General features: G+C 40.9%; 1 protein-coding gene across 1 annotated transcript in view; it reads left to right on the top strand.

Moving 5' to 3' along the window:
• The window catches only part of LRRC16A (leucine rich repeat containing 16A), a 441,803-nt gene that overhangs the window by 225,249 nt on the left and 197,460 nt on the right, over window positions 1-19,094 (top strand). Inside the window, exons 5-7 of the mRNA XM_006872823.1 lie at window positions 7,288-7,385; window positions 7,730-7,800; window positions 8,060-8,133. Of these exons, the coding sequence (XP_006872885.1) occupies window positions 7,288-7,385; window positions 7,730-7,800; window positions 8,060-8,133 (243 nt within the window). The remainder of the gene's footprint in view (window positions 1-7,287; window positions 7,386-7,729; window positions 7,801-8,059; window positions 8,134-19,094) is intronic.

The raw sequence follows: 19,094 nt of genomic DNA, 5'->3' as shown, positions 1-19,094 counted from the left end.
CACCACCACCACCACCACCACCCTCACCACCACCCACCTCCCACCTCGCGACTTTTTTCTTGATGGGTCTGGGGAAGAGAAGGTGGGAGAAGATACTGATAGAATGACATTAGCAGAGTTAATTGTAATTAACAAAACTTGAGAGTGTGTTGTTAAAGGAGCTCTGGCAGCATAGTAGTTATGAATCAAGCTGCTAATCTCAAGGTCAGCAGTTTGAAATGACCTGCTGATCCATGAGAGAAAAATGAAGCTTTCTGCTCCTGTAAAGACTTACAGCCTCAGAAATCCTACGCAGGGTTGCTATGAGTCAGAACCGACTCCACGGCCCATCAGCACCACCACCACGTTGTTGTAAAATGCCATCAAATTGGTTCCCACTTACAGCAATCCTATAGAGCAGACATGGGGAACAACTGGCCCACAGGCCTTATAAGACCCAGGAAATCCTTTAATCTGACCCTACCAAGGCAACCACTATAGGGATGAGTTAATTAAATGTTTGACCCCAAATCACAGGCTAAAAGTTGATAATTTTGTATGATCCGCAAATGATGATAAATTTTGGCAGAAAAAAAAATTCTCCCGCCCTGCTGTATAGGATTTCTAAGGAGCACTTTGTGAGTTAAACCACTAACGTGGCAGTTAGCAGCCCGGTGCATATTCTACAGTGACACACCAGGATTCCTTGAAACTTTAGCACGATGGATAACAGCTGAAGAAATTATTTCATCACGTGGGTATAAAATGGACCATCTCAGAAGTGGGAATGTCACTACCATCAAAGAAGAGCCAGGAGTGGAGTGTGACTTGTGACCCAGAGAACACTGCTCATTGAACTTCCCTTACTCAGGGGCAGTCAATAGTGATACCGGATGGGAGTGGGAGAAGACAGCAGCAGAACGAAGAACCAGAGCATTAAAGTGGTAGGCTTCCCAGTCTACAGAGCAAATAAAGCTGAGTGACTTTGGGAAGGAGGTTTGTTTGCAGAGTGGGGTGTCTCCGAGCACTTAATTGTGGGGTTAGGTTTGCTGGAACTGATGCATTTGAGTTCTGGTGTTGAAGAAGAATATTAGAAGTACCATGGACTGCCAGGAGAATAAACAAATCTGTATTAGAAGAAGTACAGTTAGAATGCTCCTTAGAAGCCAAGATGGCGAGACTTTATCTCTCAAACTTCGGTTACACTATCAGCCCCTAGAGGAAGGACATTATGCTTGGTAAAGTGGAGGATCAGCACAAAATAGGAAGACCATGAATGAGATGGATTGGCACAGTGGCAGCAGCAATGGGCTCAACCGTAACAATGGTGAGGATGGTACAGGACTGGGCAGTGTTTTGTTCAGTTGTGCCAGAGGGTCACTACAAGTTAGAATCAACTCCATGGCACCTGGCAACTGCAACAACAGCTTTGCTGACCCCTGGAGAGAGAGCCGAGTGCTTTCAGGCTGAAGTTTTGGTGGAGTGATGCCCTGTGGGCATTTATCAGTAGCCCGCAAAGAGGTTGGTAACATGGGCAGAGAGGCGCCTTACCTATGGGCATGGCTAAGGAAAGACCGCCCTGACTTGAACAATGCCCTGAATGTTTCTGACTTGGAATTGTAACCTTCTGGAGCACCGTGTGGTAATGCACTGAACTGTAAGTTGTGCAGTTCAAATTCACCAGTCACTCCTCGGAAACCCTATACAAGGTCACTGCGAGTCAGAACAGACTTAAAGGCACTTAACAATAACAACTTTAGACCCTCCCTCCCTATGGTACCTGAGTTCTGTCTGGCCATTGCAGTGAATTTTTGAACCCAGTTGAGTAGAATATACCTGGGAAGCGCCGTCATTTCAGCTGCACTTATTTCATGAGACAATTTAACTTCTTCAGTCTTAACTCCAAGAAGAAGAGAGTGTTGCAGAGCTAGAACTACTTGGCAATGGTCAGACTGATACTTTGGAAGAATGATGTTGAATGGCTGGGGGAAATGCCAGGTGCCGTCTCCTGGTGTCAGGCAGGGTCCCTGTTCTCAGAGCCCTTTGTACTAGCCGCTGCTGTCCACACACTCCTATTGATGTACCTAAGCCCCGTGAGTATGAATGTCCATTATTCTCTTAGAGTAAAATGTAGGCTCTGACTTCTGAATCTGTTATTGTTACAGTTGCATTGGGTTGGCTCTGACTTGTGGCGGTTTTATATATAACAGAATGCAGTACTGCCTAGTTCTGTGCCATCTTCTTGATTGCTGGCATGTTTGAGCCCATTGTTGAATCCGTTGTACCACTCCTATCTCCAAAGGTGAGGCCTCCCACTTTTACCAAATATGATCTCCTCCTCCAGTGATTGGCCTCTCTTGATGATGTGTCCAAAGCAAATGAGTTGAAGTCTCCAATGATACTCTCTGATCCATAGGGTTTTCATTGACTAACTTTAGATCACCAGGCTTCTCTTCCTAGTCTTAGTCTGGAAACTCCTCTGAAGCCTGTGCTTCATGGGTGACCCTTCTGATATTTGAAATAGACTGCTGGTATATAGTTAGCAGCAGCATAGCAACTTGCAGACCACCTCAAGTATTTTTGCCTAAAAATGGATTAGGTAAACAGTGGGAATTTAATATGAAGAATAGATTACTTCTCCCCACAATTCTAAACTGTCTTTTACCTATTTTTAACTTTAACTGTTACCTGCCAAAGATCTTGCCTTACAAGCATACCTTGGAGATATTGTGGGTTTAGTTCTAGACCACCTTAATAAAGTGAGTATCACAATAAAGCAAGTCTCATAATTTTTTCCCCCCCTCCGGTATGTGGAAAATTTATGCTAACACTATACTCTAGCTTATTAAGTATGCCGTAGACTTATGAAAACACTTGAAATATTGTGAACATTGTTGCAAAAAAAACAGTATCTGCAAAGTGAAATAAAAGCAAAGTTCAATAAAGCAAGGTATGCTTGTATTTGCTTCCTGCTCTTTACTAGCTAAGTGCTATCCCATGTATCATTGAAATAACATGCCCTGCAGTTCTGCTGAAATACAGCAAGGATTTTAAAAGAGAAATGTGATCTCAGATGAAGTCAGGCAAAAGTCCAGCTTTTTATATCCCAGGCTTGCTTAAATTCCGCTGTAGAAATGCGTGAGTTGTCTGTTTCCCACGATTCTGCTATTTCTTTGTATGATATTGGGCTTTCCTATCTGGATGTGGCTAGGAGATGAAGGCTCTAAGGTACCAGAATGATGATAATGAACTAGTATGAGTTCTACTAAAAATAATAAAAGCCAAATCCATTGCTGTCACGTTCATTCTGACTCTTGTTAAGTGCTGTCAAGTCGATTCCGACCCATAGCAACCCTGTATAGGGTTTCCAAGGAGCAGCTGGTGAGCTTGAACCACCGACCTTGCGGTTCAAACGGCTTTGCAGTCTGGCGCATTAACACACAGCGTCACACCAGGACTCCTGAATCTTAGTGACTCTATATTAACGGTTAGAACTGCCCCCATGGGTTCCCAGTGCTTTAAATCTTTAGGAGAGCAGCTTCCGGACCTCTCTCCTGGAAAGTAGCTGGTTGTTTTGAACTGCTGATCTTTTTGGTCAGAAGCTGAGTGCTTTAATCACAGCACAACCAGGGCTCCTTGTGTTCAACTACTCATTCTAATTTGCCATCACTTTAGTTTTAAGGATTTTGTTAAACCAACAGTTCACCACTCCTCACCCCCCCCAGATGATGGATTCTTAGAATAACAGTACCTAATCAGAACTTCTTTTAGAGAAGGGACAGAGAAAGATCATGCTAAACTTGGAATTTTTATGGATTCACACTTGGATTTGGAGGAATTTACATCTGACATTAATTGCTTATACCTGATACTGCCTTAATCATAAATATTATAATATAGAGGGATATTGTCAATGCCAACAGAATGTTGTCGTTAAATACTTTGATATGTAATTGAGGTTTTCTTCAGGTATAGAACAAGTTGACTATAACTTGTCAGACTCCTAGGATATTTCGTCTGGGACCCATCCAATAAGAAAATGGATATAATGAGACCCAAGGTGGTTGGAGTTCATGATGATGATGAACATTATGCATGGCAGAAGTACTTCTAGGTCATTAAAGAAATATGTTCAATAGGATTTAATATATTTCGCCACCTTGCATCCAGCTCTGATCATAATCTGGGCGCCTTTGATTCATCAATGTGGGTAACTTCCACCTACATTATCCATTTGCTTTGGTGATCATGGGTAACTTACTTCCACCTACATTATCCATTTGCTTTGGTGATCATGGGTAACTTATTTCCACCTACATTATCCATTTGCTTTGGTGATCATGGGTAACTTACTTCCACCTACATTATCCATTTGCTTTGGTGATCATGGGTAACTTACTTCCACTTACATTATTCATTTGCTTTGGTGATCATGGGTAACTTACTTCCACCTACATTATCCATTTGCTTTGGTGATCAAATCCTAGCCCTTGTCTTCTCCTGGAACAGCTTCTCCCGTGCTGAAACCACAGTGTCTTCATATATCTTTTCTGTTTTCTCTCAGTACTTGTCAGGACCTCCAGACCCCATAGTTCCTTTCTGCTGCCTGCCGTTCCTTTCCTAATCACTTGGCCCACATGGTCCATTGCATCAACTTGGCATTGTCCATATCCTCAGCTCCTATGCTCTCACTGTTTTCCTGGCACATCTGCCTTGAAACCCTGCAACCCTGTAGCATTTCAATTGGTCCTTTCTCCAACTGCCTAAATGGACCGTAGAAGAAAGTCTCACAGCTTACTAGTTTGCTACCTGAATTTCATAACCTACACTCTAAGTTTGAGTCCTGGTGTGGCGCTGTAGGGTAAGCACTGGATTGTTAATAAGGTTGGAAGTTAAAACCAACAGCTGTTCCTTGGAAGCCCTATATAGTGTCACTGTGAATCGGAACTGACTTGATGGCACTTAACAACTCTCAGTTGGGCTTTTACCAGCCCCAGAAATTCTTGGTTTGCTCTCCCTCTCCCCTCTTGCCCTATAAGACCTGGTTCATGTTGACTTCCCAGACCTCTCTGTTTGTTACCCTTCTTTCTCCCTGGCACACAGTATTTGTTAACTTTTTGGGGCTTTATTCAGCTTCTGAAAAGCGCAGACTTCTTTTCCTAAACATTCTATCCCCTTATATGAAACACTTTCCTGGACCCCCTGGTTCCCCAGTCTGCCCCCACATTTCACCTGATTATTTTTCTTGCAGTTTAAAGGGTAAAAGCCAGTCACTGTGGAATCAACTCTGACTCCTCGTGTTCCAGAGTAGAAATGCCCACCATGGGTTATTCACTGGTGGGTTTTTGGATGTAGATCTTCAGGTCTTTTCTTCTGAGGTGGCTCCGCTGAACTTGAACTTCTAACTGTATTGGTCGTGTCTTGCTTGCACCAACCAGGGACTCCAACATAATATATTAGGTACCAAAGAGTATGTCCAAATTCCCATTTGCTTCCTCCTTTTCTCCCATCAAAGTGTACTAAATACTTTCTTCGTTTTTCCTCACATCCTGTACTCTCCCACCTCAGTTATTCCCTATCACATTGCTTGTTTCTGTTTCTTGTTAAGAAACTTACGTCTGCTTCTTTGAGGGCAGGAACAATACCTGTTTTGTTCTTGGTTGTGTGCCTAGTATTGGTTTTTAGTATACTCTCAACATTTGATAAAACTTTTTTTGAATGATATAAGGAATTCATAAGGTAATCACTTTGTTAAGTGCTGTCGAGTCAGTTCTGACCCATAGTGACCCTGTATAGGGTTTTCAAGGAGCAGCTGGTAAACTAGTCACTAAGTGGTTATAACATAACTATAATAGCATCAACTTTTATTGAGATTTTACCATGTACTAATGATTGTTGTGGTGTAGCACTGTGGGTTAATGTGCTAGACTGCAAAGTCAGTTTGAACCACAGGATCAGCAGTTCAAGCTCACCAGCCGCTCCTAGGAAACTCTATACAGCATTGCTATGGGTTGGAACTGACTTGATGGCACTTAACAATGATTGTTCTAATAAATCTATAAGTATTAATTTCTGTCTTTCTCACAATAACCCTATTGTGTAGGTCCTCTGATTTTGCCAGTTCAGTGAATAATGAAAGTTTAGGGTTTGGGGCCACATTTTTAAATTGGAATCTCTCTTGCCTCTGCATGTGTGATCAGGACTTAGTTTAGGGTCTGACAATGGGGGTGGCTGAATTGGGCATGTTGTCTACTCCAGAGGTATTGTAGTTCAATGGAAGAGAGACAAAGGTGCAGTCGTTTCACTATGGATGGAGTGCAGCTGGTATGGAAAGATAGATTTCTCCATTAGTTCTTCCAAGGTTAATCATTTATATTTAATATATTCATAATTCAGTAACGCCATTCAATTAAGTAAAGCACATTATTTTCTAGCTATGCTAATCTTTGTTGTTATGTGCCGTCGAGTCGGTTCCGACCCATAGCAACCCTGTATAGGGTTTCTGAGGAGTGACTGGTGAGTTTGAACCACCGACCTTGCAGTTCAAGCGGCTTTGTAGTCTGGCACATTAACCTACAGCACCAGGTTCCAACTTGCAGCAACCCTTTGTAGTCTGGCACATTAACCTACACACCAGGTTCCAACTCACAGCAACCCTGACGGGGTTTCTGAGGAGTAGCTGGTGAGCTTGAACCACTGACTTACGGTTCAAACTGACTTTGCAGTCTAGCACATTAACCTACAGCACCACACCAGGACTCCATGCTAATGCTAAGAGGTGTCAAAAAGTTCATGCAACAGTTTCATTGTCTTTAAACTGCGTTTTTCCATAAATTTTTTTGAAGCCCCTTTGTATTTGATAATGTTGGTTAAAAGTGCTCTTGAGTCACTTCTGACTCCTAGTGATCTCTGTGTAGGGCTTCTGAGGGGCAGCTGGAGGGTTTAAACTGTTTACCTTTTGATTCGAAGTCTAGTGCTGATCCTACAGCACTACACTAGGAGTCTGTATTTGATATATACATAATTTAATTAAATACAACATTCTATTTTCTAATTATTCTACTATATTGTAACGTTATAAAGTAATTGAGTTTATTTACATTGTTAGGTAAAGTTTCTTGAGCTTACAAGGGGTCATTAAATAGGTTCCTATAGATTTCCAGCTCCCTAACATTCTACAATGGGATTTTAGCACTTTAAAATTAAAGTGACACCCAACTTTGTAAAAACAAAAAGTCACAAAATCAGTTTCTTTGTACGGCTGTTCATGACACTGAGTTTTTGAGACACACTGCTTTGATCTTACAGGAGAATCATGAGAAAGATTTCCATGGAGCCATCTGAGCGACTGGCCAGTCTCCAGGCTCTGTGGGACAGCCAGACCGTGGCCGAGCAGGGTCCATGTGGTGAGCATGCATTTTAAACCCCAAATGTAAATGGATGGATGGCCCCTCCTGCCAGGAAGTTAAGTCTATTCCTAGTATGCTACTGTAAAGGTACAATTAGTTTGAAGGTGTAATTAGTACACCACAGACCTAGATTGGTGGGCAAAAGTCCTATATTTACGCTGCATCGTCTCCTGCTCTGCGCTTAGTACAGCACAGGGGAGAGACCTTTCTGCTGTTTTCCCAAATGGAAATCCGGATTGCCTTGTAGACATCGGCCATATTTAAGCTTTTCAGTTAAATTATTAAAAAAAAAAAAAAATCCGCTCATAGAAAATTGGTTCCTTTTCTGTTTTATGCTTCAGGTGGATTTTCTCAGATGTATGCCTGTGTCTGTGACTGGCTCGGATTTTCGTACAGGGAAGAAGTACAATGGGTAAGTATTTGTTTGCTTACATATATACATATACTCACACACACATGCACACAAACTCACACACCTAGAAAAAATTCAATGGGCTTTGTTTACTTTTACTTTCTTTTCTCCCCATTATACCTGTCTTCATTTTAAACTGAAAATCTTTTTTCAGATGACATAAAAATCTGCCTATGTCATTGTCTAATTTTCTTTCCATCTCTTGCTTCCCCGATTGTCTACATGGATGGTTTACATGGCTGAATTATATTCCAAATAGGATGTGGATACAATCTATCTGACTCAAGACACCAGGGAATTGAATTTGCAAGACTTCAGTCATCTTGACCACAGGTAAGCTGCATCTTGCTTTCTTGTACTCCTAGTTGGTTTTTAGAGCTGCTTTTCTGACATTATCTCCAGTAAATTCTCTAATAAGGGGAAATCAGGAAATTCTGATTTTCTGGATTTTCTTTTTCAAGTAATTTGTTGTTAAATGCCACTGAGTTGGCTTGGACTCAGCGACCCATATGGGGTTCTCAAGGAGAGGCTGGTGAGCTTGAACCGCTGATGTTGTGGTTCTAAATAGTTTCAAATGTGTTCATCACAAGCAATGAATTGCAGAGGGGATGCATGTATGTTCCCCAACTCTAGGGTTCATAATTATAAGATATATTGAATTTTGCTACGGAAACTATAATTCCTACATTCTTTAACCAGTTCTCAAGAGTTAATCTCTTGTATATAACATGTAGCATTATTTCACCTAAATACTATTTAGAACATGTTTTCTGTCAGGGCATTTTATACTGAAATCCTAACAAATGGCCTTTATTTCCCAATTTCTTTGTGAACTGGGGATTGCTAGGGTATGCATGCTTGTATTTGTGGAAATTGGTTTGCCAGTACCTACCTTGTGATGGTGGTAATAAAGCCATGGAACTTATTATAAATTACTTGAACGATATTTGAGTCTTAAGATCGGGACTTTAATATATTTAGGGCTGCAGATGGTGTGATCAGACCCCTGCGCAAAGCTCCTTTCAGCTGCCCCTCCTCCCAGCAAGGACTAGACCTGTCAAATCTATTTAGTTCTCTAATGGAGTTAAGCCTTGGTCTTCGTCCAGGTTGTCTGCTCCAGTAATTTATCCTGGTCTTTTGCAATCTCCTCAACCATGGGTGTGTTGCTACTTACTCTAAGTAGTCAGATATCAACCCTACTGCCATGCAGTGATCCTGGTCCCTCTGTTTGGAAGTGAGAAGCAGAAAGCTGGGGTTCCATGTGTATCTTATGCTACTTGGACAATTGGCATGCCAGGGACAATTGCAGTTGTCAGTGTTGCTTCTTAACACCAGCATCCTGTCCCCTTAAAAACATTTTCAGTTTTTCAAAATACCTGGTATTCTAGTGAGAGTCTCAGAAGAGGTCTGGGCAAAGGAAACGCGTACTAATGGAGGTGTCTCCTTTCTGCTCAGCCTGAGTCTACAGAGGATGGTGAGGCAGGCTCAGCTGTGTCTGTTGAGCCTCAAGGCTCTGGCACTAACGTGGGATTTGCTTCCTTTTTGTGGAGCAGATGATTTTCTGTTGCTTAGATAAGGCCCTCTTCCTCTTCCTCCTCCTATGTGAGGGAACTTCACGTGCTCCCAACTTTAGACAAGATGCTCCCGGTGTAGCTCAAGAAAAAAGTGAAGTGAGAAACAAAAAAGGGAAAGTGTGTTTTTGTTTTTGTTTTTTTTTATGGTAAATATAACTCTTCTTATTCTTACTCTAATTTCCTCTGGTGCTTATATAGGTATAAAAATAGATATATATTCGCTTCCTCTCAAATTAATAAAACAATTAAGACAACTCTGTCAATCAAATAGATAAGTAAGGTATGATAAAGCTTAATTATCGTATTTCTACATCACATGGATCCATCACATACAAGCATCCTGTGTTGGTGATTATTGTTAAGAACCACAGAGAAGGAAACATTGTTATCAGATGTTGAAAAGCAATGTTTCAGACTGTAGTGTTGTGTGCTAAGGATGAGGTAAATAAATGTTGTGAACTTGTGATATATATCTTTCACCCCATTCAGTGCATTTTTAGCCACATTTATTTTTTTTTTTAAATTTCTGTCTCATTCTCTCTTCCCTTCTAGGAACTAAATGTATAGAAAACCTTCAATACTATTCCAAAGGACCCTAAGGTTCTGACAGTTTTTTTAATCTGCTTTCTATTCTTCAGATTTTATTGTCCTTATGCATATATCAAGTTCTGTATATTCTCTATACTGTCTTTGTTCTTTTACGACAGTGAATTTTTAATTTAAGGTATAAAATAGGGGTATTTTTCGTTCTGAAATTTCTATTTGGTTCTGTTGGCTGGTTTTTATTTTGTGATTATTTTTCTGTCTTTTCATTTATTGCAAAGGTTTTTTCCATCTGTCCTATTTTCCTTCCTTCCTCCCTCATGTCCTTGTTTCCTTCCTTCATTCTTTTTTCCTCTTAAATCCTCCTTCCTTCTGTTAGTTTTTTTTTTCCTTCTCTTCTTCCTTCCTTTCCATTTTATATCAAACATCATATAGTCATACATTGGCAACTATAAAATCTGAGATGATTACAACTCATACCAATCCTGTGCACAACAGAAAAAACCACTGCCCGCCCTGTGCCATCCTCACAATTGTTATGCTTGAGTCCATTACTGCTGCCGATGTGTCTGGCCATCTTTGGGGGGGGGGGCTTCCTCCTTTTTGCTGCCTCTCCAGTTTTCTAAGCATAATGTCTGGGAAAGTGTTTTCAGTCCTTTGTAATAATAATTTAAAAAGTCATGGTAGAATAATTTACAGTAAGGAGCCTTGGTATTGTAGTGGGTTATGAGTTGGGCTTTTAGCCACAAGATCAGCAATTCAAATCTACCAGCTGCTCTTCAGGAAAAATAGGAGGCTTTCTGCTCATGTGAAGACTTACAGCCCTAGCAACCCCATTCAGGGTCACTATGAGTCGGAACCGACTTGATGAAACACATCATCACCAAGCCATTGTGTCAGCTTTCAGTGTTTTTACAGTCTTTAACATTCATAAGCTTTTGTTTATATGTGTCATATCTGTTGATATTTACCAATTAGACATGAAAGCTAAAATTTCAAATAATAATAAAATGTTACAGTTGAAAGAATATGAATAACATGTTTGCCAAGTCAACGTTTTTCACATGTACAATTCAAGAGACCAGTAGATCAATCTTGTTGTGGAACCATCACCAACATCTGTTGCTGTATTTTTCATCCTCAGAAATTCACTGCGACTTAACCGAGATTTCTCTTTCCCCTTTCCTCCTGCCCTTGGTAACCAGCGTCAAACTAGAGCTCTATGCATTTGTGTGTTCTAAGTGTTGGATACCAGTACCACTGCCACCAGTCCATTCCAGTGCAGAGCAACCCTGTGTAGGGTTTCTGAGGCAGAAGCTGACAGCCTCATCTTTCTCCTGTGGAGCGGCTGGTAGGTTTGAACAGTTGACCTAGCAGTTAACAGCCCAACACTTGTCCTACAGCACCACCCAAAGCAAGCCCCTGCCACTGACTCTATTCCAACTCACAGCCACCCTGTTTAGGGTGTCCTTCTTCATTCTCCCAACTTGCTGCTGGTGGGTTGGAACCACCAACCTTGTGGTTAACAGTCCAGTGCTTATCCTTCAGAGCCACCAGAGCTCCTTTCATGTCACTGGGTACATACAGTGTTTGTCCTTTTGTGATTGACTTACTCATTCAGTATAATGTTTTCAAGGTTCATGCATGTTGTGGTATCTACCCGATTTTAATATTCATTTGAAAATAATGATCCTAAACTCATGATGGAGTCCTGCTGTGATGTTGTAGGATAAGCACTGGACTGGTAACCGCAGCATTGTGGTTCACACCCACCAGTTTTTCTTGGAAACACTATAGAGGGTCGATATAAGTTGGAACAGGCTCAAGGGAACTTAACAACAACAAACTCATTATATGCTAGCATAACATTTTTAGGGAAAAAAGTAAATATATTTTAAAAACAAAAGAGAAGTGGAGAGTCCCTAGTTTACTTTTATACAAGCTTCTTTGATGTCTGACATAGTAGAAAAGACAGCTGGGTTCTGCTGTCTGCTGCAGCTTTCCGTCCACTGTGATATGCTACTTTGGACAGAATCTAATATGAAGAAAATCCTGCCTTGTGCAGATATATTACTAGGAAAAAACTGGAATATTTTTAATAGCCTTTTCCCATAGTTATGGATACTCTGCCTTCAGCGGCATCAAAACTCCAGTAAGAGTGTTTTGTAAAGATTAGTTGCAATCTGGAGTCCTGGTGTGGCACTATGGGTTTAATGCACCAGACTGCAAAGCCATTTGAACTGCAAGGTCAGTGGTTCAAGCTCACCAGCCACTCCCTGGAAACCCTATGCAGGGCCGCTATGGGTCAGAATCGACTCGATGGAACTTAACAACAACAGTTGCAATCTGGCATCTGAAACCTCATCAGTTCTCTTGCTTGTTTCTTGTTCTATTAAGATCCGTTGGTCTATCTTGTTCTTTGAATAGATCTTACCCAGATATGATTTTATAAAATTGTACAATAGTCATTTGGAAAATATTGGGTCACGGTGTTGTACAGAGCTTCCTAATACTTTGCTGTTAGCATATAGCACTAGTTGGGGATGGGAGGAAAGAGTAAGCAAGAGAGAGAGACATTGGTTATTATCACTACTGGTCTTACCAAAAAAGTCCTTAAGTATTATAAAACTGTCAGACTTACAGTCAATTCAAGTATTACAAAATCTACATTTTTACTTGAAAGCTGTAATTTTTCTATTAGAAATAGATACTTGACAGTTGATGTCCTTGAAGTGACTAACACATTTAACATTTTAAAGAAAATATCTGCCAAGTCCCAAATCAGAATAACCATAGCTTGTCTGTCGCTCATTGTTTTCATCCTTCTCTTTGAACAAAGGAGAGATAGTCGCTTGCAACGCTAACAACTGCACAGATATTTTTCATTGAGACAGTTATCCCTTTGCAATATGTTGTCAAGGGCTGTGAAGTTGATTCTGACTCCTAGTGATCCTGTATAGGGTTCCCAAGGAAAACTGGTGGGTCTGAACTGCTGAGTTTGTGATTAGTAGGCCAGTGCCTACCGTTTAGCACCACCATACCGGGACTCCTTTGGTGTGTAGCAGAAGCATTTTATGTGCACTTTCCATTTTGTTCACTGAACCACTTTAAGAAGCTTGTACTCAACAAAGTCCAGGTGTGTGGACAATGATGGCAGGGGTCAGTGGTGGCTGTGCTGATGGTTACAGAGCCCAGAATGCAGAAGGAGAACAGACATCTGGCATGTCAATTAGCAACAGGGCTCTGGACCCCAAGGGGAAGGAGAATGGCTTACTCAGAATGAGGAGAAAGGCATGAAAAGAGGAAGCAATCGCTTTGAACTGTATGCCAACCCAACTAAAGGCTGGAAGAGTCATGGCATGGGCACTGTTAATTTTTAACAGTCCATAGAAGCTGTGTGAGCTATATTTGTTCGATGTTGTTGTTAAGTGCTGTCGAGTTGATTCCAACCCATAGCGATCTGGTTATAGGGTTTCCAAGGAGTGGCTGGTGAACTTGAACTGCTGACCTTGTGGTTCAAAGGACTTTGCAGTCCAGTGCCACACCAGGACTCCTTATGTTTGATGGCTAACTGCTATTTGAAAGACCCCAATCAAGTGAAAATGGTTAAAAGGACTTTAACAAAGGAAAACTTTTGCCCTCCTTAGCATTCTCAGCAACGATCTCTTGAACTTGTTGGTACTAGCATAGGGTTAGGATCAAAAGAGCAGTCTATCAGTGCCAATCATGTGAACACAGGCGTCAGAACGGGAAACACAGTACCTGCAGGCATCGAGGGAACCTTTCGTGGTGACAGGGAAGAGATGGGCTGATTTGGATCTGGGATGAACATGGACAGAAGAAACTGTCGAGGCAGAGGATGAACCGACCAAATCTGAGGTGCAGGAATACAGTGCATGGACAGGGTCTGAATCAGTGGATCACCTGGGCTCCAAGATTGAATGCATGGGCCTGGTCATATACCACATGAACTTTGGCATTGAGCTCATGGGCCCAGTAGACTTCACCAACATGCCCTCTGTGGACTAGACCATGGTGTGTATTGACTCTGGCGTGGAGTGTGTGAGTGCCAGCGTGGACTTTGGCCTTGACCATAGAGCCATACTCATTGACCACATGGGTTCTGGTATGAAGCACATGGGTCCTGCCACTGAGAGCATGGGCTTAAGCAATGGAACACATGGTGCCCACAGGCATAGGGGCTGGCCTGCAGTATGTGGGCTCCATGATGGATCCTCTGACCACTGGCCTAGATTTTATGACGACAACAGACGAGCATGTAGGTCCCACTGTGGGGCCAGCCCTGGGCACCAGCATTGATCCCATGGACCTAGCCACAGGTGACATCAACTTTGACTTTGCCATTGAAGTGGAACATAGCAAATTTAAAAGGAAGCTTTGCAGTTTCTTTTGAAGCCACCGACCATGGCCTGGGAGTGGCCAGATATTGGTTAGAAACCTACATGAAAAATGCTGATAAATCCTACAAATGTGACAGTGTCCTGTACTTCAATAACAAGGTGGAGAATGGGAAGCCCAAGGGGTGCAGTGTGGTCAAGCTTGAGGCATCTGAGGTGGCAGAGTGGGCTAGCCGGCTGATGAATGATGGGATGGAGTTGAGTGGCTGAGAGATTGATGTTCCAATGGATAGAAATGATTAAGCATCAAAACCCAGACTCCTGAATTTGTGTGTTTTTTCTTGTTAACTCTTTTAATTTGTTGGCTGTATAAATATGTTTAAAATATTCAGTTGCTTTTTGTTGTTGTTAACATTTTTTAATGATGAGTTCTATTTGACTGTTTACATTAAGATTGCAATGTGCAAAAAAAAATTTTTTTTTTTTAAATTATGGCATCTTGTTGACATCGAATATAACTGGATCCTAAACATTAATCCCTGGAGAAAGGGGCGGTTGCATTTAAAAAACTACGATTTAATCAGTAGTCCAAGGATATTCTTAAATCAGCTTTTTAATAACTGTGAATGTGTGGCTACAAACACGATAGTCACAAGGAGCACAGTTCGGTGCCTTGATTCACGCTCTGGAAGGACCACAGTTCAAGCCCACCAGCTGTTCTGTGGAAACCCTTTATAGGGTCACTGTGCATCAGAAGCAATTTGATAGTACTTAAGAACAGGCTTACTTCTTAGATGGAGAACTGGTAATCCATCAGTAATTGCTGTAGTTCTGGACTAGACCTTAATTATCTACCTTTTTTGCTTGATTTACAGCCTAGAAAAACATTTTCTTTAAAGATAAAGTAATGCCCTTGAGGAGCCAGAAGATCTCTTAGCATTTATACAGTGATGCTTTTGTACTGACAGCATCCCTAGACATGAAAATGAATGGCTATGGTTCCGTTCCCTTAAAACTTTATTTATAAAAATATATGTTATTGAGTACTGGTGTCACGATGTAAAATAGGGACCTCAAGGTCAGTTTGATCCACAAGGTAGTAGGAGCTTCAAACTCAACCAGCCGCTCCTTGGGCACCCTATACAGGGTCGCTATGAGTTGGAACAGACTTGACAGCACTTAAGAACAACAACAACAATCTAGATGTGGTGCTATTAGATAAGCACCAGATTTCTAACCACTAGGTTGGCACTTCAAATCCATCAGTCACTCTTTGGAAAACCCTATACAGGGATGCTATGAGTCGAAGTCAACTCAGCGGCGCTTAACAGCAACAATCTATTGATAATTTATTTTTGACTCCCTTAAAAATAGTTATCTTTGTATTTCATTATATGAAAACAAAGCAAAACCATCGCCTTTGAGTCCACTCTGACTCATCATAACCCCATGCATTGGGAAGGAGAACTGCATTCCGTAGGGTTTTCATGGGTGTGACCTGTCAGAAGCAGATCGGCAAGCCTTTCTTCTGAGTGCCTCTAGATTGGTTCAAACTACCACCCTTATGGTTAGTTGGTGAGCAAGGGACTCCTATAGAATATATTACTACTGTAGTATTTAATAAATAACTAAATATTCAATTGAAGATAGTTTTAAATATCAAACTTAAAAAAATAGGGGGGATCCTTGCTATAAAATAGGGGGATCTCCTGCTATTGTCTAATTTTTTCATGACTCTCTTGATCACCTGAATCTTCTTACTTTGTCCTCTTTCTTCGATATCATTTTCTTCCATGATTTTTTTTTAGCTGTTTACATTGATTAAAATGTGATTCTTTGTGTTTTTATATACAGATATAACTGAACATGTTCTTTTTAGAGGGCCAAATCCATCTCAAATATTCAATAAAACCCTTCTCCTGTTTGGCCATAATTCAAAAGTTTTATTTATTTTTCTTACCCAGTGCATTTAGTAATTATAGCTCTAAAATGTTCATTCTTCTTGTTGGTAAGTGCCGTTGAAGCGACTGGTGAGCTTGAACCACCGACCTTGTAGCTGAAATGGCTTGGCAGTCTGGCGCATTAACCATCAGCACCACATTTCTTCACTATGGCTCCGTCAGGATTTATTGTAGTCCCAGGCACCCCTTTGTTGTTGAATAATCATTTCAGTGAGTTGCTGAACAAGCAGGAGGATGGCAGTACTCATGCCAGGACAAGAATTGTAATTAGGGAGTGCTTGAGAAAGTACCCACCTACCTATTATCTGTAGGTTGCAAAATGTCTCCGTATATTTTTATCATTTGTTCTGATTGTGGTATCAGTGGGCCAGTAGAGGTTTAGATAGAAAATGGCTTTGCTAGAAATTTCTCACTGGCTCTTCCACAGGGCTGAGAGCTGCCCTGTTAAAAATACAATGACACTGTAATTTGGCCTGGCAGGGAATCATGAAAGTGGAAGTATCAGTGCCATGCAGAAGAGAACAATAGGTAGCTTTAACTACATTGATTTTTCTGGTTCCTGGAAGACTTGAAGAAGAGCTAATCTCATCCATCCTCCTAAAACTCCATGACACGTATCACTGAGTTTAAACATGGCTCCTGGGAGCCCAGCCAGCACTCCTTACTCTTCAGACCCAGCCGTACATGTCATATTTCTTACTCATCAAGGTGACATTTCTGATCATGGCTTTGCAAAGAAAGTGTTTGGAATGTGACTTGTGTTTCTTTTAAAGTTTTCCTAATCTAAGCACCCTCGCTTCATTTCTGCTCTCATTTTAAATGAAGATTTTTTTTTTTTTTTTTAAATAAGAAATGCTATTTGGAATCTGGATCAACTGTGAATATGATTGGATTCTATTTCCATCCCTAAATTTCTCAAAATAGTTCTGTAAAGCTGTGCTCTCCAGCGTGGGTTAGATGGTCTTTGGGTGATGAAGGAGATGATGATGACACATTGAGGACCACAAGGAAAATGTTAGAGCTTGTTCGTGTTTACTTTCTGCATTCATTTCATATGTGTGTTTTATATCAAACTCAGTGTATTAATATGAAAGCAAATGTTGCTTAGCACATGAATGGTCCATATAATTAGAGATCATTAAATTCTGGGAATTATTTGTCAAGTGTTTAAGGTAGTCACATATTCCAAAGAATACATGATTTAATGTGGCGCTGTGGGCTAATGCGTCAGACTGCAAAGTCGTTTGAACTGCAAGGTCGGTGGTTCAAACTCACCAGCTGCTCCTTGGAAACCCTATATAGGGTCGCTATGGATTGGAATCGACTCAACGACACTTCACAACAACAATCATAATATGCAAGACACATCTCCATGTAAATTAATATGTTTGGGAGGAAGAGCTAATTCTTGACATTTTGATCCTTTTGAAGCTTTTCAACTCCTATTTGAAATCTAGACAAAATGGAGAGGAGTCCAAGTTATCCCTCAAAGGCCACCAAATGAATATCTCAAGAAGACATTGCTGCAGCTCTGAGTATTTCCAGCCTGGCCATGAGAGTACATTTTTCAGTGTGTGCATGTATCTAGGCTGAAGAGTGGCAAGACTGAACTTTCACCTAAAACAACTCCTTTGAGCCTTTAAATGTTTGTAAGATGAGGGGGAAAGATTTACTCCTTTGTTGTATCTTATGTTGTTAGGTGACCTCAAGTCAGTTCCACCTTATAGTGACCCTGTGTCAACTGAATAAAACTCTGCCTGGTCCTTGGCCAGCTCAATCCTTGACATAATTGACCATGTAGTGAGTTGCTGAGTAAACATGAGGCGAGCAGTAGTCTCTTATTTCCTTTTATTCCTGGAAACCCTCTATTTTGCCAACCCTGATGTCCTTCTCCAAGGATTGGTCCCTATTAATAATCTGTCCAAAGTACATGAAATCAAGTCTCACCACCCTTGGCTGTACATACATTCTGTCTGTACATCTTCCAAGACAGATTTAGTCATTCTTCTGTTATATTGTATGGTACATTTAATATTTCTTTTCCAACACTAATTAAAAGGCATTGGTTCATCTTTGGACTTCTGTGTTCATTGGCCAGCATTCACATGCATATGAAGGGTCTTTGAAAAATCAATGAAAATGTGTATTTTATATATATATATATGTACATAAACTATGCATCACTTCAAAAATTTTTTTTGCACCAAAATAATGTAGTGCTAACTTGTTATTACATGTCTGAACAGGATCTAGTTTGAGGCACTAAGGAGGATAAGATGTCAATTTGAAAAGAACAGCATGAATTCTGCTAAAATTGAAGCAAGAACAAATATCAAATTCATGGTGAAGCTTAGGTGGAATGATGATGAAATTTGATTCTTTATGAAAAGTTTATGGGCATAATTCCCCAATGAAATCAGCAGTTAGGTAACTCATTGTAAGAAGGGATGCAACAGTGTTGAAGATGAAGCTTGAAGTGACCAGTGACAGGCCTTACACATCAATTTATGAAGAAATAGCCTCATTTATGCCCTAGTTGAAGAGGACTGGCAATTAGCCACAGAGGCAATACCCAACACCATAAACATCTCAATTGGTTTAGCTTGCATAATTTTGTCTAAAAAATTAAAGTGGAGCAAACTTTCCACTCAGCAGGATCCAAAACGAGTGCTCATTTACACATAAAAGCAGAGTTTTCAATGGACATTTTAAACAAGTGGGGTTGGAGAGCCTGAAGCATTTCTTTGGAGCACCAGGTCACCAGGTTTGTCTCCTGCAGTTCCACTGGGAGGCTCTTAACACCAACCTTTAGATTGTTGTTACGTGCCTTCGAATGCATTCCAACCCACAGTGACCCT

Source organism: Chrysochloris asiatica, unplaced genomic scaffold (assembly GCF_000296735.1).
Source record: "Chrysochloris asiatica unplaced genomic scaffold, ChrAsi1.0 scaffold00213, whole genome shotgun sequence".
Classification (NCBI taxonomy): domain Eukaryota; kingdom Metazoa; phylum Chordata; class Mammalia; order Afrosoricida; family Chrysochloridae; genus Chrysochloris; species Chrysochloris asiatica.
The sequence above is the reverse complement of the archived record's forward strand: the minus strand, read 5'-3'. Positions and strand labels throughout refer to the sequence as shown.